This window comes from Antedon bifida, chromosome 6, assembly GCF_963402885.1.
Source record: "Antedon bifida chromosome 6, ecAntBifi1.1, whole genome shotgun sequence".
Classification (NCBI taxonomy): Eukaryota; Metazoa; Echinodermata; class Crinoidea; order Comatulida; family Antedonidae; genus Antedon; species Antedon bifida.
The window spans coordinates 22,260,867-22,284,837 of NC_136231.1; the positions used below are offsets into that span (position 1 = coordinate 22,260,867).

The following is a 23,971-nucleotide window of genomic DNA, read 5'->3' on the forward strand; positions in this document are numbered from 1 at the left end:
CAGTGCCGGGCAGAAGGTTGTGCACAACGAATGAATAAAGTGAACGGTAACGAGTAATTAATAAGGTGTTGCGTATTTATTGTCTAAGTTATAAACAGTAGTTATACTTAAACGCATATATAGTGCATCCAACAAAAAAATATAAAATACAGGAACTTGGAGTAGGGTTTGGACAGTGTAGCATTTTTACTAGTCTATTTAAACAACTCAATTACCTGTTTTGTGGTGTCTTTGTGGGAGCGGAAACCCCCTGACAAAATTATGGAGCCCTTTCAAGAGTCCTCATTCAACATAAATTGTTTACATTTAGCATTTTAACGGTCACGATTACCTGCAATTATTCTTCAAACATTGTATAACATTAATAAATAACTAAGAGAAAACGAGAATAATTATGAGCTACAAATTGTATATATATGTATGAAATCTGTTAGGCGTTGTATCTTTTTAATATAATACTATAGCCTATAGTTTCCAATATAATTGAAAAAAGAACAATGTTTGTTAATTAAGCTGCTATCAATATACGTAATGGCTTAACATAAAGAAAGAAACAGAGAAAAAACAGAAAATAATGTTAAATATGTATACACATAGATATATTATAGTGTTATATATCTATGGTATACACTATATAATTCAATTCCATTTATTATATATTTGCATAAAATACATAGACAATTGTGTTGTTCACTAACAGCACGATGCAATACAAAAAAAAGTACAAAACCATGACACATCATTCTCTAACATTCCGAGTGTTCTAAAAACTATTACGGAATATTATTGGTGCGAAGAAGCGTCTGTAGCTCCTAATAAGAACTCTTCAAAAGATATATGATAGGAAATATGAGATTAATAAAGGTGACGTAAATTACAAAAAAGAACAAAAAATAAAACAAAATGGCAAATGAAGGAGCTACACGCAACAATTAAAGTGCCAAGATGACCATTTTGTTATGTCATCCATGGTTCACTTTTATGAGACTGTAGGTTTTAATGGTATAATACTCTACACTTCACACTTCATTCAACATTTTAAAAAGAATAGTTTGATGAATGGAAAACTGTCGATGCGTGTCATCTCTTGGTAATAGTAATGCTAATATGATTGTACGTTTGCAACAGGTATAATACAGTACTGATTTAATCAATATCAAAAGTACACCGATTCCCACACAGGACCACCGCACTGCTGATATCAATGATAATGTAAGTATAATGATTAAGTAATACGTTGTATTTGTATGGTCTTGTTAGTAATGACATGTTTATATTGTAGGTTCCATGATGGAAAGGAAACTTGTAGTAGAAAGTACGTAGTTATAATAACTCATTGATTCAGGAAAAATGTACTGTAAAAGGCCAGTACTAATAAATAGTTAAAACATCATCAGCCTTTGACTACCTTCAGTCGATTTCCCGATTATTATTAGGCCTATTATATACCGTACATGCTGTTTGTAGGGCCTAATAAACATTGTATTGGAGTTAAGGAAAAAAAACAACTTTTAGTTTTTAATTTAAAATGGTGGTATTCTTTTAGACAGTTTATTAATGAAATTTTATTTTTGTATGTGTAAACGGTAAAAATAGCTAATTGTTGACATAGGCCTAGAGTAATGTAAATGATTAGAAGCATACGTCTGCCCTTATAACATGTAATGATACGTCCCGTACTTGATTATGGTGCTGAAAATAATAGAAATATTTAACTGCAGTAAGTCTATACTACCATACCGGTACGTCGTTTTCACTTTATTTGATTCCCTTTATTTAAGTGACTTTCTAAAGTGTTTACTCATGGTTAATAAAAATATTATGCGGTTAGCAATTATTATTGTGCCGTATTATTATATCAATGCGTTACAATGGTAGGCACTTATGGACATTATGATGCCATACAGTACAGTACGATGAGTAAAGGAAGTGGAATGCCACGTAGTGGTTAGGATTAGGACAAGAAAACAAAGTAGTCACATTAAAAAGTCTTTATAACGTGGGGAATCACCCATGAATTTTCCGAGTGACGTTACAGCAGAGCTTTCCTAAGAAAGAGGCCTAATACATTAGCAGAATACGATTAGCCCGTCTAACGATCGATTAGTATGGTCTACCATGGGACTACCCGGCCACATTTTCTTAACATGGAGACTTTACATCAACGTGTGGATTTAGAGTTGGCCGATACCCACCCGCCTTTCGTAAAGTGCCGAAACAGTTTTAAACTCTCATTTCACTCATTTACGTAGCAAAAGGCTATGTAAGTTAGTCTAATATATATTATTAAAATACTTTTAAATAGCCTACTTTTCCTGTAATGATTATAGGCAAGAAGTTTATTTTACTTTCTTTTTCAATTTAATGTTTTATTTTACACAGGATGGATGTCTTTAAGCTGAATTTCCTTGTGGTAGGCCTATATTTAACACTATTACTTTCGCTATCAAAAGTAAGTATACGAGCCTATATTGATCACACTACAATTGGCAATACATTCAAACCGTCTTTTGTCTCACTAAAACTAAATGTAGATGTCTAATCTAAACGACTTTCTGCACCATAACCCATGTTGAGCATAAATTTGCAAAACCGCTTTTGCGTTGCCTCTGTATCACGACCCCGGTACTTCAGATCAACATAAATTCTACTTCATTTTCGACAAACATGAGCATCATATTATCATCATATTCTTATAGTAACTGTTTATTAAAAATAATTTATTGCGTAGATATCCATTTTAATATAATATCATCGCATATTTGGCATATTTGGAGTAATTTTAACTTAACGAACTTTTATGTGCCTGTGACATAATTTTAAATGTATTTTATTAATTTTAGGCTGATACTTGTGGAGTGTCACAGTTCTGTTTTCGATCACCCAATGATTGCTTTCCTGCCTCAGAGTGTACCTATTTTGTAGGCTGGTCTCCGTCAAATACCGATGGTGCTGTTGACTTCGAGCTTAGTATGTCTGGTACAAGTGGATACATAGCTTTAGGTTTTTCAAAGGACGGTAACATGGTAAGTCGACAGGATCGCCACAATAAACCACAATCATTGTTATTAGCTACGGAAGCCCGTTCGGGCCACAAGTTAACTATTAACTTAAGCGGCCGCCACTTAATTATCTGGCGGCCGCCACTTAATTATCTGGCGGCCGCCACTTAATTATCTGGCGGCGGCCACTTAATTATATGGCGGCTGCCAGATAATTAAGTGGCGGTGGCCAGATAACAGCTTTTAAAATATATTTAACTTGTGGCCCGAACGGGCTTCCGTAATTAGCCTATGTAGGCCTACATTTTACTTTTTTAAATAAAAACAATATTTGAGTTTGGTGTACATACATTTATTTAGTTTACATTGCCAACGGTTATTTTCTGTTGTTTTCAGGCGAATTCGGACATTATCTCATGTTTATCTGACAACAGAATCCTACGGTACTATGCTTCAGGTAGAACGGTACCAACGAGACAGACAGATGTAAGTTGAAGCATGGTTGCTATTTATGGTCTTAAAACCACACGACCTATATCAATTTATTTGCCTATCTTGTTGATCATTTAGAAAGTTTAAATATTAGTATATTCTTGGTCAATGCGTTGTAATGATTGATTTTAGGTTGGACTTAGTAACGAAAATACCACTATTGCAGATGATGGTACAATAACTTGCTCTTTTACCAGACAATTGAGTCTAGTTGGCCAAACGAATTATTTCGACCTGAATGATCCACACTTTTTGATTTTAGCAAAAGGCCAGAGACAAGATGGTAAGTTATATAAATGCTGACATTATAAATATCAAGATAATGAAAGTCATGTTATTATAGAAATTGGTACAGAGTACAGGACGATAAATGAATGAATAAATGAACTATATCGTGCTTATAAACTAAGTAGTCATAAAGTATAACCATGGTTATGTTAGGATTAAACCCTGGTGGACATTAGATTGGAAATCAAGTACGATAACCATCAAACAGCTTCACGGTATATGGCTATTAATAGCTAATAATATTTATCTATAGAAAATATGAGATTGATTATCCATTATTTCTGAACTTATTTCTAAAGAATCTATTTACCAACATACGTCAAACTCAAGATATTCATCTGACGACAGTTATGATTTCAAATCGGAAACCCCTGTGACACAAGGAAGTGCTCAAGGGACACTCGTAACACTTCCAAGCCAACCAAGACAACCCACAACTGAACGCAGGACCAATACGCCCAAGTCAACAGAACAATCTAGTGTATATGACTTTTATTTAACTTCTTGGGTTATTATTAAACTAATTAAATAAATACAGCAACGAAGCATGACACTCAAAAATCTGAGTCAGGCGGTGTTTAAGTACTCAATATTCATTAGTATAGTTGGTTTACTTCTTGTCACCAAAACAAGTGAATAATGTCTTCTCTGTCACATTTTGAACTCAAACTAAAGCTCTATCTACACTATCAAACAAAAAAAATGATGTGCCCAAATATGGTAGTGATATGACATCATCGTGTCAATTGGGCACATCGAATTTTGCTGTCACATACAGTTTGATAATGTAGACAAACTACTTTAACTAGGGGAAATTGATACTATATAGATTTAAGATGAAGAAATGTATAACAACAATGGCATTTTTTTTTAATAGGAGGATCCTTGTGGAGAAAGTCAATCGTGTTTGCGAGCACCGGCTAACTGTTATCCTGCTTCATCGTGCACATATTTTGTTGGATGGTCTCTCTCTCAGAATCAAGATGAACTCGATTTTGAATTTACTCTGTCCGGAAATAATGGCTACGTTGCATTGGGTTTCTCAAAAGATGATAAAATGGTATGCATTTTCCTTGAATCAAACCAAGGACTTTACTATTAGGTCCAGGAAAGAGTGAAATTGTAATTTCACTCTTCCCTGATCAAACTATCTAGCATCAGATAAATCGTTTTCCAGTAATAGATCATTAGAAGGAATTAAAACATGTATTATATATTTACATCAGTATTCGCCAATTCTTTTAATAACAGCGTAAAATAGAGCTTTCCGATCCCACTTTTCACTTTCAGTCAGAGCACTTGTTTGGTTGAGGATCAGAGCTCAATATAGTATGAATGTTTATAATTTTCAATGTTCAAAATGAGAATGATTTTTTTGTTACTTTGTTCTAACAAATACATATCTATTTTTAGCCAAATTCCGATATCATCGCTTGCTTATCAAGTGGGCAGTTGACTCGTCATTATGCTATCAGTCGGGCAATACCTGAAATACAAGATGACGTAAGTAGGCCTACTGTTGCTCCAGCCTAGTGCAAGTTCTACAACCTAAATCAATAATAACAGTCCATTCGTATATAGCGCATATAAGCAAGCTCTCAATGCGCTGCTGCACATTATTACTGGTCTGACCGCTACCACTGGGTGGGAGAGGCAAATGTAAGTAAAGTGGCTTGCCTATGGATACAAGCAATGCGACGAGATTTGGATTCAACGTCCAACACACTGCGTCACATGCCCTCACATAAATTGATCATACAAATTAATTGACGATTTTATTTTCATCAATCGTCGTCTGGTAAAAATACTTCATTTAAAAAATATAAATAAATAATATATTTCAAAATGATTTGATTTTCTGTTTTGGTTTGTTTGAAGGTCGGTGTTAGTAATGAAAAAGTTGAAGTAGTTGATGGTACTACCAAATGTTCCTTTACACGACAACTCAGTAATGCTGGTTTTCCAAACTTCTTTAACTTGTCGCAGGATCATTTTATTATTTTGGCTAAAGGTGATTCCAACGGACGTAAGTATTATAGTATTTAGTACAGGACGAATGAATGGATACATGAACTTTATTATGCTTATAAACTATATCATAAAGTACAACTATGCTTATGTTAGGATTGAACCCTGGGCCTTGGGATTGGAAATTAAGCACTTTTACCATCAAATTACAGCTCCATGGTATATGGCTATTATAAACATTATTGCTAGCCGTAATAGAAAATATAAGATTGTTTATCCAATTTCTGAACTTTTTTCTAAAGAATCTATTACACAACACTCTCCGCAATCCGCAAGATATGCATCTGAAACCAGTTTGGATTTCAAATCGGCTCCAGTCTCTGTTGGTGGCAGTGAAGATGACAACCGTGGTGCTAAAATCAAGGCACATGGTGAGTATTTTCAATTACCCGATTAATGGATGGTATCACAGCGACAGTAAATCAAGTTGTATATAGCAGCCTTTAAACATAAATAATACTTTACATTAGTGTGCAAACTAAAATATTCGTTACTTTATAGCACTACAATAACATTATTTAATAATGCCTTAATATGCCTTGGGATATTGTATAGCATCTTCTGACACACTGCCTCTTTTTCAAAAGCGTATGTCAGCTCTTTTCAGCAGGTATACATACTGCAGGCTATTCCAACTAGGACGCAATGTCCACGTAAGCGCAACACAAGCGAGTTGACCAGATAAGTGTACTTCGGATAATCTATTGATTGTGATTGGTAAAATTAATTACTTGTGTAATGTAGAATGTAGGCCTAATGTAATTATTTTCTGTATTTATTATTCATTAGGGTCACTTATGATAATCGGCTGGATTGGATTTGTCAGTATTGGTATCGTTACTGCTCGTTACCTAAAAGACTTTCTTCCACGCAAGACGATATGCGGAAAGCCATTTTGGTTCAGAGTAAGTAAATACAGGCCAGGGACTAACTCACTTTGAGATATTATTTCGTATTTCAATCCTCCACATCGTTCACATTTTAAATGAGAAAGAAACCGCCATTCACAATTGTTTTGTAATTGTTACTAAATTAACTAATACAGATTGAACATTTCAAAATAAACCGTAGGAGAGATGAGCCTCATATCATGTGTGATACTTGGGCTTGAACCATGGATAAAGTGAATGACTGAATTATCCTATAACACGCCTTCTTTTATTACTTTAGTTTCACGCAATGTGTATGATCACAGCCTGGTTTTCATTTATGTCCAGTTTTATACTTATATTTATAACGCTAGAAGGATGGGTTGGAACAGGCCGTGGAGACAATACAGTAAGTTCACAATAATACGTTATGACATTCGTGTTCATGTTTAGTAGTAGCTGGTGTAGAGTTTATATAATGTAAAAAGGATGAATGAGCAAAAGCGAGCATGGGTAATAGCGTAGGCCTACAATGCTAAAATAAACCATTTCTACGCACCGACAGAGATACATGTGAGAATTGTGCCTTAAAAGGAAAGTAAATCTTCCTTCTTAAATTATTTAAAAAGTATTTGTGTAATTTTTTGTTTAAAAAAAAATGAAGAAAGGATACGGTAATACATTTACTTTCATTGTTTTAGTATTATCACGCCATAATTGGGACCGTTGCCGTTGGACTGGGAACATTGAATCCTGTCATGGCCATATTTAGGCCACACCCAGGAACCCCAAGGTAAGATACAAAACAAGTATCTCCTTAATGTAAACTACTCTTAGTTGAAGAGTAATCTCATTTGTTTTTTTTTATTGTTCTGAACCCAAAAATAAAAATATGAAATAAAAAAAAAGTTGTGAGTAAGAGGCTATAATCCTATAAGCATAAAACCTGTTTCAGGGTTTCTTACTTTGAAGCAACAAACGAAGTTGCTTATTTCGGTTGAATCACATTTTCTTCAGGGAAAGTGACGAGTGAGGTGGCGGGTGGTTACAAGTATGTATTCTAGTTATATTATAATGTCTAAAGCCTGTTACTTATTCAGGATTCTTATACAAAGTATCTTCAGTTCTCGCCAATGAGAGATTTTATTCAGTATACGGGCCACCAGTCCCAAAACACAATTATTATATTATAAGTTTACTCACCACTATTTCTAATGTCCCCCTATGTTATCATTTTTATTATTTTTTATTCAGGCGGCCAATTTTCAATGTTTTGCACTTTGCTGTTGGGTTCCTAGGATGGCTTTGTGCAAGTAAGTAATAAGAGGTTTCTTATAACTTTTGATGGTTTTCTTTTCACTCAGTCTTCTCTGATTGTAGTGTTCATTTCTACCGGTTTGAAAAACATTGTTAAAGCCGGGTTTCCACTGGCTACGTGTTTAAGATAACTCAGATGATACATCCAAAAGTGACTCTCCAACTAAAATGTGTCGTTCGTGGGAAACAGGCTGTATTCATGATTTGTCGCCTTTGATATAGCCTAAACAATGTATCTCAAAATCAATAGATTGTAGAAAAAATGTCTACTTTATTTTGTATTATTCTGATAGTATACCAATATAACAACCTGTACTTTTATTTGTAGTTGTTGCAACGTTTTATGGTGTCAGAATCTACTACAGTACTACAGGAAATGTGACAGACATTGATGCGTTTAACGTTATGATTGGTTTTACAATATTTATTGTAATAATGTTTGTTGTATTTGAATTACACATACTTTCCACTAGAAAAAAAGGTAAGAACTTTATGAATGAAACAAAATGCATTATTTTTGCTTGATATCGCTACTTATAGAGACACGATTTGTTGACTTGTTAATGTCTGAAACGAACGATTCATATCATAGTAGCCTACTCTGAACAGAATCATTACAAGTTGGCTCTAACAGCTCGGCCATTCGACACAAACAAAAATATTTGGACTACAGTTTTGGACTACTTTTCATTTAATGTATTTATTGTTAAGACATGGACCTATAAATGAGTAATTTATGGTACAGTTTTTTTACTGCTAATTACGGTAAAACAATTAAAATAGGTGCACATAAATAAAATGTTGTTTATATTTCAGAGACTAGCACTGATAACATTGCTTTAGATTCTGTAACGGATACACCATTTGAAGAACAAAGAAACAGACCAACACAAAGAACGCAAGAAAAAATTGTTGTAAGACATCGTTTGTACATTCTGTCTGTAATAAAATAATTCGTCTCAACAAAAAAAAGTAACATTTGAGGTCAAAATAAAAAAACATTATCCAAGCAAATCATGTGGAGTTGTGGAGTTGTGGCTTGGTGGTTATGATGCTCGGCTACCACTCCAAGGGTCCTGGGTTTTTCTAAGGACAAAATTACAACTCCACTCCCAAAGACTTGTGACTTTGTTTATGTAGAGCATCTTGTATATGTTTGTCTTGTGAACCTCTGAGGGTCCCTAATGATCAGCAATTGCTGGATGGATCACCCTCATTAAATATGGTGTAAAAAAAAATCTTCTGATGTGCTAATTAGACAGCACACACTGTATTAGGAATGCGCTGTAAAAGTGCCTTATTATCTAAATTTGTCAAAGTATCAAAATAAATAGGTATAGGCCTATGTTGTCATGAAAAAAAACTGTACACAGTTTTATAATATAATAGTTTTCTTCTTTGTTACAGGGTTCGGCTGCTGTGAGGAATATTATGTATTTCCTGTACATAATCGGAGTTACACTTACTGTCCTATATCTTGTAATCACAATCGTAATAAAAGATTCTTGAAAGCTAAACCAACATCGTGAGAAAACAAAGATAATGAAGGTATAGGCCATACGTTAGAAAAAATAGAATGATTTCATCGAATACACAGTTTTCTCTTTTACACCTTTTAATACTGTAGTTTAAGACATTTCTGTATATATATATCAAAATTAAGAATGATTTAACTAATATATTTTTGTAAAAAAGTAGGTATTGGTCAAATGTAATCGGCCTAGTACAGTTTTTAAAGTCATCTTGTGTAATCATGAAAGATACTCGCGTGTTTCGAGGGCTAAATATCTCAAATGACTGCTTGGTGCTTTGGAGAGATGCATACTTTGTCATATAAAATGAAATGAGACTAAGCAATCATAATTTGTACTTAGTACAAATAGTAGTATATTCATCATTATTATTGACTGTAATTTACTTAATCAATTACTTTGATGTTTTTATGGACAAGGTAGAAGTAATAAAGGCATTAAGGTGTATTTCATATCGCCAGGAATGAAGACATACTGCATAATAAAGGAACATTAAGTTGTTTCTTCAATAAATCATAAATTAATAACTATATGAATGAGGAATCATAATAAGTGAGTGCAGTTTTTTTTAAAATCTTTATGTATTTTTAAATCTTTCTTATCTTTTTTATTAACTTTTTATAACTTTTAAAATAGTCTTTTATAAGTAAGTAAGTTAAGTTTTATATTGTACTAATCAGTCAACTTAATAAACAGAACGACTCGTTTGAATAGTTTCACACTGAAGGTTATACGTGTTGTTTATTGTACCGTACGAGAATCGATGTCATCATTTAAATACATACAAAAATGATTGAGTTCATAATTGCTATATTTATTCAAAATAATGGGAATTTAACATAGTTTTGTTTGGCTCTGTGAAAAAAGAAAATACCATTGAGCTTTACCTTGCAAAATAAAATTAGTTTCGACCATGAGTTACAGCATTAATGTAAACCCTTAATTTCTGAAGTGTACATCAGGGGAAGACTTATTACTCTCATTTTATCAGACTTCTTACAGTGAATAACAATGAAACTGGCTTTTTAGTGGTATGGTTTAAGAGTCTTGCTTACTAATCACGGGGTAATTGGATGAAATCATGATTCTGTCAAACAGATTTCAGACGAGTCCTAAATTCAATTACAGTAGACTAATTTAACAATATAATTGCTTAAATAATTAGTAGTGGCTGAATAACACAGGAATATAATTGGTGACGTAAAATAAACAATACGTTTACATACAGTTAATAAAACGAAATTTTACATAAAAATATACATCTATTATTTAATATAATACTATCTTACATATTGGAGGTGGTGATTAATAACATAATTAAATTCCAACTAATTTCGAAAGCACCGTCTTAGCTTTACATAGCGAAGCATGGTTTTGAGGTCCCTGACATATAAGGATAAATAGTGTAAATCCGTCGCGTTTTTCTGTCACTACTACACCCACTGACAGACCTCGTTAAATAAAATACGAAATTAAATTTGTCAGCATACTCCGAATGAGCAATAGAGCATAAATGTCTGTTCTTCTCTACAAATCAACAGGAAAATTATTTAAAATGAGGCAATATTGTAAAAATGGAAGCAAATAATATGACATAATCAAGATAGGAATTCTATACAGGTATTACAAAATAATCGACAGGATTTAGGTTAACACAGCTAGATTGCTATATAATAATATTATTGCTGTATGCCTAAATTAAAACATTACAGATCTTAAGCTACACTATCAAACTAGTTTTAAAAACAAATATGGTAGTTATATGACGTCATCGTGTCCATATGGTATCACATTTTTTGTCACATAAAGTTTGATAGTGTAGGCATAGCCTCTCCGCATACATTTTTGTACACTATCTTGTAAATATAAGAATACTATATTATGTAAATATAAAAATACTATAAACAAATAACGATAACTAAAGTAATGCAGTTCTGTTTGAGGAGGTTTACGGTCTTAAATTTTGCCTAAAAATTGCAACTAGCTTAAAGATGTATTGTCCCCCAAAAACATGAAAAATGAAGATTGATCAAATCAGAATCAAAATATCTTATTTTGTAGTTTTAAGTTAATCACTTCCGTAGAAAAAAAATAATGTTTTCACTTAAATTCAACCAAAAATCCATTGGCTGGCAGCCAATTTGAACATTTTTTGCTTTAAATTACATTTTTTCAGGTAAATACATTTTTTTTAGATCCAGTTTTTGGTCAAAGTGGATAACTATTACGTTACATTAAAATGGAATATTCAACCAAAATTTTTTTAAGAATTATTTTTTCAGGGGGACAATACATCTTTAAATAAAAAAAACATTGATAGTGAAATTCAATCATTCAATTTTATCTGTACATTACCTGTACGCTTGAGGTATCCTGTACATTTTGAACTATTATACCAATATTAAATACAATATTATTAGGTAGTACTTTATTAATAACATATTTACAGTTTTAAACAATATATTTGACTTTATTGCCAATATTAGTCCACACTCGCTATCAATTTCACTTTTGCATAAAAAATCGCTTTAAAGTGGAGTTTAAAAAAATTACTCTTCAAAGACTTGTGATGGGATTTAATGTAGGCCTATACTACATTTTAATATGGACATTATACAAAAGAAAAAAATAAACAATAACAATTCTATCACGATACAATATAGTTCTATGAATTTCTGTACAAGCGAGATGAAGAGTTTTACCACTAGAGAGAATGTAAAATAGGGGAACGGAAGATCAGTTTGCATTGAAAGAAACAAATTGATGTTGAAGATTAGAGATAGGTACTGTAGTTTTGTAAGCTGATCTATAGTTATAAATGAATACTATAATTCTCTTACTAGTACAAACATTTCCTAAAAATTATTTTCTAAATTGACTTGCTTCAACAAAATAAGAAAACATCGCTCATAAGCACAATATTTTAAAACAATCCTAAAGCATCAAGAGTAGAAATTATTGAGATATTTACGACATAAACCAGTTTGACTGCATTGTTTTGTTTACACAAACAACCAGAAATAAACACATACTAGTCCAAATGAAGTATGGTTAACATTCATTTCTGAGAAATTTATTTATCTAAAAAATGATAAAATTGGCAAATTTTAGTCTCATTTTATGATGGAAAATGTATTTATAAAGACTCATGGCAGCTGTATACAATATAAAGGTGATGTTATACACTAAGAGGTTGATGATTCTTCTTTCGTTTTACTTTTTCTTGATTGTAAATGATGGTTGTATACAAAGATCTCTCCATCTTCATGGAAATGCTGTAAAATGAAAACAGTGTTTTTTACATATCATAACACACCTGATTGTATTCTTGCAATTTGATTGGTCAATTAGGCACCATGTGCCATTTGGAATTAGCGCCCTATCTCATAGAAAAGTGATATCAAATGGTAATAATGAACGGCTCTAATACAGGTTCAGCTTTGTGCAAACATTTTAAGAAAATTTTGCATGCGACGTTGCCTGATCGCATTCGGAAATCAACTTGCTGTGTGTGCTGTTTGTAACTGCTAACATATAGCTAAACAAGCATATGAACAACATTTAGTGATGGAAATGGTATTGGGATGATAGGGAACTTTTTTAAAACACTCATTATTATGGTAAAGAGACCAAAAAGAACAAAATGAAAATAATAAATACCTTGTGTTGCCATGTAGTACCAGCTTCTTTTCGTTCTTTAGCTTCATTTCGTTGCCTTTGTTCAAGAAAATGCTTAGCTTCCGTAGCTTGATCCATATCCTTTGATTTTAAATGAAGTGTTACGTCCTTCCATAGCCTGCAATTGCATTAATAAAACAAATAAAAACCTAACATACAATGAACATACACCTGGATTGACCAGGTTTCTTCTCCATTTCACAACATTGTAATCACTCCCACGCTATACAAGGTATTTTGGCCACACAGTCTTGCCAATTTTTACCAGAAAAAGCTTGAAAACAATTTGCAAAAGATAAGAAGTTGAAAGTTTTTATATTTAGAATGGAGAGTACTCAAGAAATTGGACAATATCTTAAAGCACTTGGCATCATTAATTTATATTTTACGGATATTGCTGTGTACGACACACAAAGTACAATACAACTCAACAAGAAAGTAATAAACAATATAAAATGAATATATCTGACCACAAGAGCTTCCCTAATTAAAACGGACTTTTGTGTATAACGGGAAAAATATTTTACCTTCTCGATTCATATTCTCCTTGGTTTGGTAAGGGTTTCAACTTTTTCTTGATAATTTTCATTGATTTTGTGTCAACAAAAGGCACATCATATTTCTGTGAAAACAATATTTTTGCTTCGTATAGAATCAAAAACCTTCAAATAAATACAAGATTCTGTTTACAATAACATTATTAATACATCGTTACCATTCATTACCCAGTACATTATACATTGGGAAAAACACTGGTTACTATTATTGTTGGTTTCTGTATAATTATTATTATATACAGTACCTATGTTATTACCATACTGCTGATCACACCTACATGAAAGTATTGAAGGCAAAGAGTAAAAATCAAACATTGAAGAAGACATTTATCGCACAGATAGTAAATAATAAATACAAATTTATAAATAAAATTGAAAAAAATCACTAATACTGATTGTATTGATAAACAGAAAAAAAGGCAGCTCTTAAACAACCTGGTATGCTTTTCACTTAGTAGAAAAAAAATTCCTGTTAATAGTTTGAACACCAAGTCTATACTCACCCCATTTGATCCTTTAGAATACATCACTCCATTCCACTCTCCTTGAACCGATAAAATGGGTTTTTTACTATCAGAAACATGACTATACAAATAACAAAAATATGGTATTTTTTAATCATTGGTTTTAAACACTGATAATACTGTCAAGTTTGGTAGTCTGAATATGTTTTTGATCGTAAAAAGAATTTGGGACCCTTTGGACCTAAAAAAAAGTCTAGATTTTGGGAGAGTTTAATATTCAAACATCATATTAGGCTCTCGCTAATGCAGAATGCTTTACCGTTAAACTTAAGGTCAAGGAAGTCCTCCTCCACATCACGTGGAGGAAACCTTCCTTGAACAAACAAATTTATAACTTAGGCGTCACGCTTGCCATATGATTGTTTGTTGTCTACATTCCTTGTTTTTTTATCATGCTAATTACTTCCTCATTTACATACAACATGATGAGAATAGTTTCCGAAACATGTCAAGACATTTTAGGGCAGTTTGCCTATTTATTAAATGTCTCACAATCGTAATTTTAAATTGAAAGTTTGGTGGAATCATACATGATTTATCTATCAAACATCATATATATACTTACAAAACTTCAGCTGTTATCCTATGCCTTTTACCCCCATAGAATGGTTTAGTGTGGAATGCCATCTGCGCAGAGAAACCAGTTTTATTGCATAGTATTTGACATTTACCTCCCATTTCAAACCATGGCACTGTTAGAATAGATCGACCGTATCCACTTGGAAATGTCATTATGTAATCTTCTTCATGTTTGAGGTCAGAAACACAGGCTGAAAAAAAAAACATGTTAAGTGAAACTTGTGTACATGACACAGGTAGGTACAGTACATAATATCAAAACAAACATAACCGAATGTGGTGCATCTCACCAAATCAACGCACAAGCATACCAAATGGATGTACTGTACAGTAACAGGAAGGAAGTTGTATATTACCTTGGCCAATCATATCAACACCTATTGATAATCCTAAGAACTTAGATTTTGTCCAAAGATGAGCATTAAATGCCATTTGTGTGTTATAGCACTCAGCATAAAATGCAGATACTACAAGAAAAAATGATATAATATTGATTAAATCTACAATCAAAAATGTGTAACTGAAACCATGACATAAAAAACATGAATTTCTCTAAAAATTGTAAAATACTATTATTCAGTCGTTATAGGTAGTAGAAGCTGATGATAAGATCATGGTACCATATCAAGTCACTCTCCAGAAGATGAGAAAACTGCGAACAAAAGTTGGTGGCTATTCAGTAGGTAATTTTTGAAGTAAAATAATCATAATATTAGTGTACAAAAAAATAGGAATTTTACTTCCTCTGTAATTTGAACTATCCTCTCACTGATAATAAGAAAGTGCTTTAATTTTCAAAATGATTATGTAACACACAGAGAAATAGAACAAATTATGGAACATAGATAATTATAGATCGATAATTATTTAGTAAGAATGTACTGTATGAATGAGAGAAAGAAAGTAATAAGGACTCACTTGGCGGGTGATGAGACACTTGTTCCCCAATGAAAGAAACTGTGTTTTTAGGAGCCCATGGAACTGGTCCATCTGTTGTTAAATCATTCTAATAAAGAAAAACATACTGTATTACACTATTGTGAACTTTTTTGTGATCTAATTGTGATATGTGATATTTGTGTACGACATTTTTGCAATCTTTGCAACAGGTAGTCATTTGTACTGCTCAATGTGTAGCAGTAAGGTAGCCTTTTCTGGCAAAATTATTCCCTTAGTGGCCAGAAAAAGCGTCTAAATGCCCCATTTTTCACAATTTTTTCATATTTTTTTATTTGATCGGCAACAAATAATGTGCATCCTTCATGGAAGGCCAAAAAATACCAATGCAGAACTTTGGGTTTGGGGATGTAATGAAGATTTAAAACTAAACTCCACCGAGTTCTGGGGTGGGTGAGAAGGGGAGAATGCTGGGTTTGAGCCATTCATATGGAGGGGTTGGGTTGGCTATATGATGTAATGGGAGAGGGTTGTTACACACTCTGCGGCGGGTATCTTTTCTAGTAATATATAAAGGGAAACAAACTCCTTATAAAAGATCTTTTGTTTCTTCTACATTCTTCGATATACAATAGTTAAGGCCTTTAATATAAAATTAATTATACCTTATCTGTATTTTCGGGGTCAACATCCCAGTAACAAAGAAATGTTTCACCAATAATTGGATTGTAGGGTTTCTTAGCAACAGATCCCTTGCGTCCTGCATGGAAGGCAGACACATACCAACGTAAAACTTGTATCATTCTCTCCTTCGGATCATCTAGAGTTGAGATTCTAAATGAAACAAAATGATGTGTGTTACCAGTAATTATTATTAACATTAACATTCTGTATTTTAATTGTCTTGAAAACCATATTCAAGTTAATTGTCTAATGATATTTTTTCTCAATTCAAGTAAATTTATTGTCATTTGTTAACATATAAAAAACATCTACATTGAAATGAATGTGAACGATTTCGGAACAAGAAATAAATAAAAAGAACTTAAACTACATGGTGAAACTATCACCCGCTGGACACCATCCAGGTATTTCTAGAACTGGTTTCAGGGTTGGTAAAAAACTAAGCCTAGCCGGACCCCATTCCAGTTTTTCAATGTTTTGGGGAAGTAAAAACTTAACGTAAACATGTGTCATTAATTGCACGGATTGCTGTTGGGTAGAAAGAAGAAACTGACCTATTAGTTTTTGCAAGTATCGATCTAAATTTGTGATTGTGAGACATAATTTGGAAATGAAATACTATAGAGTATTTCGGTACAAAACATGTGCAAAAAAATTCTCTTACGTTGAAAAGAGATCTGGATGAGCAAAGAAGTCTGCATACATCTCTAAAGCTGACCTAGTCTCTAATATGAAGGTAGGAAGCACAACTTTGGTTAAATCCATCCCAAGGCGAACCTGTGACAGCAGATGCGTGATAACACTTCCATGCTTCTCGCAGTCAATTACTGAAAAAAAAGGGGTTAAGCGATTTAATCATTTCATCTATATTTCCTAATTTAAAGTGTTTGATAAAAATTTCTCATCTACAGAATACAATTAAAAATTATTTTATCAAAATGTAGACATAAATCATATAAATGAAGCAATATTCCACTCGAAAATATTTTGAACAAATGCGTAGAATTACATAACAAAATTGACTATTCTATACAAAAGTAGTAGTTTTGTATTAATTGTTTTTATTTTTAAAATACTTTTTTTATTTATTAAAAAATAAAAATAGTTACCATCGTCTTCATCTTCAGATTCATCATATTTTGAGAAAGACTCTGTTCTTTCTTTTTCAGCACCATTCAGTCTTTTTGTAACTTCTTCATCACTGAAAATGATATATATATTTTACAAATAATGAATGTTTATGGGTGCGATGGTGCAAATTCAAGATATTTCAAGAAAGATGAAATGTTATATTTATGATTTTTCATCTTTCACCAAATGAAATGTGCCTTCACTCTCTGACTCAATCAATTGCTTTATATTTTTTTTATTTTTATCACTGTACTATATTTGTAAATAATTGTAATGAAACATTAATACCATGTAACACTCATTTAGGAAACCAGAACCTTTTTAACAGGCCTAGAAGATTTCCTAGCCCAATTCTTTACCATTCCACAATTGAAATAGAAAATTACCTCTGATACTCATCAACATCAAAAAATTCTTCATCTTCACTACTAGAGTAGGACACGGTGGGAATTAGGTCAGATCGGATCTGTGTTCTTATAGGTGATTCTATACTAGACTGCTCCATTCTTAATGGTTGGGCTGTTGCAGAATCATTTGGATGGTTACCTATAAAATAACAATTTACAGATTACTGGAGTAAAACCTTTTCATAATTTTCTTCCCCCAACCTAGTCTACACTATCAAAGCACTATTAAGCAACAACAACAAATGTGACGTGCCTCTATATGGACATGATGATGTCATATCACTACTATATTTGGGTATATCACTACTATATTTGGGTAAATCACTACCATATTTAGGCACATAACACTTGTTGTCAAACTAGTTTGATAGTGTAGACATAGCTTTACATATAAACAAAATAAAACATCAACTTCACTGCTGCCATATGGATCCAAATGTGAATGTAAACTGCTTACATAAAAAAAAATGTAAATTTTGAGTTAGACATTTTGCTTATAATACCTGAGGTGGTAGATTGTCTCAATGAGCTTGGATTATCAGCTGAGCTTGCCTCATCTCCCAAATCAGACTGGATTATTCCATTCATTGGATACAAGGTAGTCTAAACAAATACAAACAGATACACATTTCATTATATATATATAAATTTATTGTAGGTACAGTACAAACTAACAAAACTAATAAAGTGATATATGTATAATCAGTATACTTTATACAATAAATGTTATTGTTTACAATATTTACAAACATGGTTCAAAGTATTAGAATTAAAACCTGTATGTATCCAACAAAAATAACTCATTTATGACATTTTTTTGAGTAAAACCAATGCTTGAATATAACTCCATCTAGATAGATTTCATGTATGACAGACTATTGATTGATTTGATCCAAAATTGTTTCAATATATTTCTTGGACAGGTCATAGGTCAAACACAGTATTACTGTATATCAATGTCAATATTTAAAGTAATATGGTACATGGATAAAAATTGTTTGTATATAGGCGAGTGACCTTTGAACCTTAGTGGTCTGTGGTAGAACATCTATCATTTTATAATCAAGTATGTATAATGAGTAATAACAGAAAGGTTCTTTACCTTGGCAACTTGTAATAGAACAATAGCTTGTTTAATGGATTCTATCATACTCTAAACAAATTAGAAATAATATTTAATCAGTAAACAAACATAGAAGATTAATTAATTGCTTTAAAATAAAATATTTTCGAATAAAAAAGAATATATTAAAAACTTTTTTATTTCCTTTCAACTTTTTTTTTGACCAACAAATTGACTGAAGGGTCATTTGAGCCATGTTTTTGTAATGTTGATTTGACCGACAATAAAAGTATAATATAATGTTAAATATTGTCATCAAAACGTCTCAGATGATTAGCACCATGCGCGAAAGGTGATTACATCATAACTGTACGTACACTAGTGTGTCAATGTGAATGTCCACCTCAATCAAAACATTCATATACGACGAGTACCAGTGCAGCCCATGTGGACATAGATATACTTTATGTTCACTCAAATAAAAAAGTCCAGGCTATTACCTTAGCTGTTGACAGAACCTGTTCTTGCTTTACATTTTCCTGGTCTGTGTTTACAGTCTGCATCTTAGCTTCTAGAGATTCTGCTTGGTTTATAAGTAACTGGAGATAAGCATCAGCTTCAGTTAACTTGCGTTCAAAATCATTAATTGATGATGTATTCTTTGGTGATTTAAACTAAAAATGAAAACAAAATGAAAACAAAAGGTTTAAAAATTGGTAATAACATTTTTTTTGTACAATAACAATTTAAATACAGTAATGGAACTTTGCAGAAAAACAAACAATCATGTGTAATTTGATTACATTATTACGGTGTTATATATCTGATGTATGGTTGAAAAGTTTAACAAAACATTTTAGACGAGAGTGACAAACCAAGTTTACTGAAGTTAAGACCAATGGATCACCCATGTAAAATATTGTTGAAATAAAATAAATAAATTTAATAAATAAGAAACATAAATACAAATGGCATATGGTAGAACAAATAAAACTGATCATTAAGAACATTACCTTCACCTCTAACTTTTCTCTGTGTTCATCAACCGAGAATTCTGTGGCACGATATTGCCATCTCGCAAGGTAAGCTGCAGGAAGCATGTTGCAATTTCAACTTAAAAGCTATGACAAATATTTTTTCCAGATATGATTTGATAAAATGAACTTGTGCAATACAATCTAAAACAAGTTGACAGTCAATCTGGCTTCCATGAATTCAGTAAAAGACTTAAAAAAGAATTGGATTCCTTTAAAAGAAAAGAGTACTTAAACCACTCAAACCATGAAAGAAGTATTTTATAATAATCCACCTTGCCATTATCAATATGGCAATCAGTCAACTAACTAAATCAGTTTCAACCAAGCAGTTCCAGAAATAATGGCATTGAGTAACATTGTAGAATTTGCTGAAAGATTGTCAAAGAGACACTACCACAATCCTGTCTGTGTACTGATTTATTAGGATATACAGGTGATCCATAACATACTGTCAAAATATCCGAAATGAAATATTTCTTTGAATAAACGAATGAAAATTACAATAGTGATGGTAGTGCATTGATACAGAGGTACAAAGCTACTAAAAATACATTCATTAAACAGTATAATCCACAAAAGGTCAGACACAGGACCAATGAATGACATTGGCTAATCAAATTGATGAACTCTGTACTTTTTACAAATGAAGGACTCATAAAAGCTGTCATATATTAACTATTAACAAATGCAATACCATCAAGAAAAAGATAACATAATCACTATGGCTAAAAAAACAAGTAGGAAAGATACTACTATCCCTGTACATCTTGTTTTGATCTAATTTAAGGTCACAAACTGCATTTTATTTTGAAATAAATACTATTGGGCCTATTGCGATAATTTAATAAATATGTCGATCCTAATCATTTTAAGCGGCCGGCTATGAATACCATACATACAAATGAAAGAACAAACTGCATGATATACATTTATAGAGCATAATATTTAAAATATAAAACTGCTTAAGAACTTTATTGAAATAGTATACACTATAAATAATCAGCATTTTGAACAAGTTTAGCTGAGAAAAGGAGATTAGCAGTAATACTTGATGCATTCTCATTCTACTGTACTTACTGTACAATTATGGTAGATTAAAGCCTAGAAGTGATGGTGTTTGGCCTACACTAATTATCGTTAAATCGCAATCTCTAGTTAGGAGACTCTAAGGAACCCAAAGTCGACAGAAATCGTTAGCATTACCCAAAATACAAGGGGTTCTGGCTCTCGTTACTGCAGTGTAGTTCATTCAAGGTCAGCGACTGTTAATCAAATAACCATTATTTTGCGTTGCACATCAATAACCAAATCATCCAATTGATCAAAAATGGCAAATTAATTGGGTGCTTTTAACCATTATTTTCAGGCTGCAAGTCAACCAGTTACTAAAAATTTAACCCGTTTCTGATTCCAAGAAATTGGAGTTAATTTATTTACACGGTTAATAACTGGTATTTAGGAGCAGAAACAGAACCTTTGATTCATCAATATGAAAGGGTTAAAAAGAATGCAAATGCTTACCAGATATTGCTGATGTGAATGCCTAAGAATAATATCCTCTAACGCCTTCACCCATTGACCTCTTTCATCTGAATCTCGAGCTGATAATAAAAAAAAAAATAATATAAAATATAATTATACTTATTGCATGAGAACTGAAGCCAATTTGATAAGTTTGAGCTATATAATCGGCACTGCTTCAAGGCACTCCTCAACAATTGCTCTGGTGGTGGTCTTTTTTTCATAAGGACTGGAGGTCCAGTGTACTGAACACATCTGCACTTTAAAGCCTAGGCCTAAATGCTAGTGTAGAAAGGCAAATTAGCTAATCGAAAAAGCGGGAACTGAAACTGATCTAGGCTAGTTTTGTTTTTCCCACGATTCCACTTTTTGTATACAGTTGTTCCCATTCTTCAAAATCATGCAATGATTTAAAGCTAATTTAAGTGCCTTGTCTAAATTGATATCGCTCTCCAAAAATGTTAGTGTGTTATAAAAACAAAATAGTGAATGTTTTTATTTGGAGAGTATTGGGAGAATTTATTCATTCGTTAAAAATATCTATAGAACATTCTTCCTATTCAACTCATTATTAAAACATTTATTATTTGTATAATTACCTTGAAAATGGAACATTTTGTTGTCACATGTGATTGTAAATGTAGAGTCATCTTCATCATCTATACCAATCACAGCTCCCTAAAAGCAAAAAATAAAAGCTCCCTATAAGAAAAATATCATGCTACCCTATCCATTACAAAAAGAAATAGCTGTGCATTCATACTCATAAACCTCTTTGGGTGTAAAAGACAAGGTATAAAAGAAGCAACTTTATACTGAAGAAATCAATTATCAGTAATACTGTATGAAAAGCCAATTGAAAAAGAATTCAATTCAAGTAGGGTCTGTGTATAATAATATTAAGATTTATACAGCGCACATATCCACTAAAGTGCTCAAGGCGCTTGTGAAAACCATGAAACATATTCCCCTTAAACCTAAATACTATTGATAAATTTGACAAAAACCGAATAAAAAAAACAAAACTAAATCGAACCCACATCACTGCTTCCGTTTACCAGCAATTTAAGGTGCATAGACCAGCCATTACATAACTCACAGGTGTTCTCAGTGATGTGGGTATCTAGCTAAACAAATTAAATCTTACAAATTGCCAAAAGCAGCCGACAGCAGATGTGTCTTAAGCACACTCTTGAAAACATCAGTAGACTTGCTTGAATGAATGTGTAAAAAATATTCAGGTTATTGACATAATATGGCTAAAGACACCCTTAAAAATTAAATTATTTGTTTGTATATTATACCTTCAATCTGACACAGCCTCTACGTGATCCTCTCACCATTTTTTCTTTTGACTAAAAAAAGAGCAAATGAAATATTTAATTATTTAGTGTGGATGTAAATATCAGATTACTACAGAAATGCACATTTGTTTCCTATAGCTATTAGTATTACTGTATAGCGATAAAATTGTTACATAGCAAAGTAAATAGAAAGGGGTCGAAGTATCAAAATATGCTGGCCCTCGGGGAGAGCTTCTCCTCCCCTCCCTTGGGGAAGATTGACTCCGCCCCGACCCCTAAAAATAGGTTATAGCTTCAAATCCTGGCACACCACTGACTGGTATACAATACATCGTATTTCAAGCACAAACATTTTTGACGTTTCCTCGTATATTTATTATAACTTATCATGTGTTCTGCATACACGAATTGTAAGTTTGATATAATATATAAGATATTGTCTAGTAGTGTACCCAAAACGACCATATAGTCAAGTCAATCTTACTTTTCAACTTAAATTAATAACTAATTAATTGAGACTGAGAATTTTTTTCTTTGATATATTATATTCATTAACAATGATATCCTTGTTTGTATGCCTCTACGGCCCTAGACTAGCCTAGTATAGGCCTATAGTATAAACACATTTAACTTTATCATGTCAACGTTAATTAAAAATTGCCAAAACTAGGAATACACTATTATATATAGGCTACTACTAGTACTAGCCTAGGCCTACTAGGCCTAGTACTGTACTTAGGTTTCACTCCAGTAGTCAGAGGGAGTAAGTAAAGTAGGCCTACCTAGCTAGCCTAGGCCTCTACTAGCTAGGCCTAGCTAGGCATATTCAACCAAAGGCATAATAAATTATTATAGGCCCTACTACTCACAGTATAATATGATAAAAGGCCAGTTTCTTGGTCCAGAACAAACCATCTATATTGCCATCCTTTCATTACATTAGTCCATTTACTAAGTGGCCCCTCCATTCCAAAACTAAGCACTGGAACCTCTGACATCTCCTTACAAACTGGTTTGACGATCGTCCCGCCGCCCGCCAGTGAGTGTGGTGATAGGCCGAG

At 32.5% G+C, this 23,971-nt stretch overlaps 2 protein-coding genes across 3 annotated transcripts; one reads left to right on the top strand and one right to left on the bottom strand.

The window, feature by feature from the left end:
• The first annotated feature begins 1,141 nt into the window (after positions 1–1,141).
• Positions 1,142–10,249, top strand: LOC144845873 (ferric-chelate reductase 1-like). Its single transcript, XM_078703353.1, has 17 exons — positions 1,142–1,212; positions 2,383–2,452; positions 2,844–3,026; positions 3,399–3,488; positions 3,627–3,777; positions 4,082–4,263; positions 4,660–4,842; positions 5,196–5,285; positions 5,661–5,808; positions 6,053–6,181; positions 6,600–6,715; positions 6,981–7,088; positions 7,381–7,472; positions 7,934–7,992; positions 8,325–8,477; positions 8,813–8,910; positions 9,404–10,249. The coding sequence occupies exons 1-17, from the start codon at positions 1,205–1,207 to the stop codon at positions 9,503–9,505; spliced, it is 1,962 nt and encodes a 653-aa protein (XP_078559479.1). The 5' UTR covers positions 1,142–1,204; the 3' UTR covers positions 9,506–10,249.
• Positions 10,250–10,267: 18 nt separating this feature from the next.
• LOC144845872 (oxysterol-binding protein-related protein 9-like) lies at positions 10,268–23,942 on the bottom strand. Of its 2 annotated transcripts, XM_078703350.1 has the most exons (18): positions 23,780–23,942; positions 22,911–22,961; positions 22,206–22,284; positions 21,607–21,686; positions 19,549–19,722; positions 19,088–19,138; positions 18,489–18,588; positions 17,965–18,124; positions 17,557–17,648; positions 17,112–17,274; positions 16,429–16,597; positions 15,785–15,872; positions 15,223–15,333; positions 14,853–15,057; positions 14,267–14,348; positions 13,734–13,828; positions 13,189–13,324; positions 10,268–12,803 (listed from the first exon to the last, which is right to left on the bottom strand). In XM_078703350.1, the coding sequence occupies exons 1-18, from the start codon at positions 23,906–23,908 to the stop codon at positions 12,714–12,716; spliced, it is 2,055 nt and encodes a 684-aa protein (XP_078559476.1). In that variant the 5' UTR covers positions 23,909–23,942; the 3' UTR covers positions 10,268–12,713. The 2 variants fall into 2 exon arrangements, with proteins under 2 accessions (XP_078559476.1, XP_078559477.1); XM_078703351.1 differs by lacking the exons at positions 10,268–12,803; positions 13,189–13,324; positions 13,734–13,828; positions 14,267–14,348 and adding an exon at positions 14,462–14,523 and having other exon boundaries at positions 14,849–15,057.
• Between the last annotated feature and the right edge of the window lie 29 nt (positions 23,943–23,971).

Bases quoted from the DNA above. Each gene is read 5' to 3' on its own strand.
- LOC144845873 (XM_078703353.1), top strand. The intron at 7,089-7,380 runs GTAAGTTCACAA...TCATTGTTTTAG, and splicing joins CAGGCCGTGGAGACAATACA to TATTATCACGCCATAATTGG. The intron at 8,911-9,403 runs GTAAGACATCGT...TCTTTGTTACAG, and splicing joins GAACGCAAGAAAAAATTGTT to GGTTCGGCTGCTGTGAGGAA.
- LOC144845872 (XM_078703350.1), bottom strand. From the start codon at position 23,908: ATGTCAGAGGTTCCAGTGCTTAGTTTTGGAATGGAGGGGCCACTTAGT. The intron at 19,723-21,606 runs GTAAGCATTTGC...TTTCATTTTTAG, and splicing joins ATTCACATCAGCAATATCTG to TTTAAATCACCAAAGAATAC. The intron at 16,598-17,111 runs GTAAGAGAATTT...TGTTTCATTTAG, and splicing joins CATCCAGATCTCTTTTCAAC to AATCTCAACTCTAGATGATC.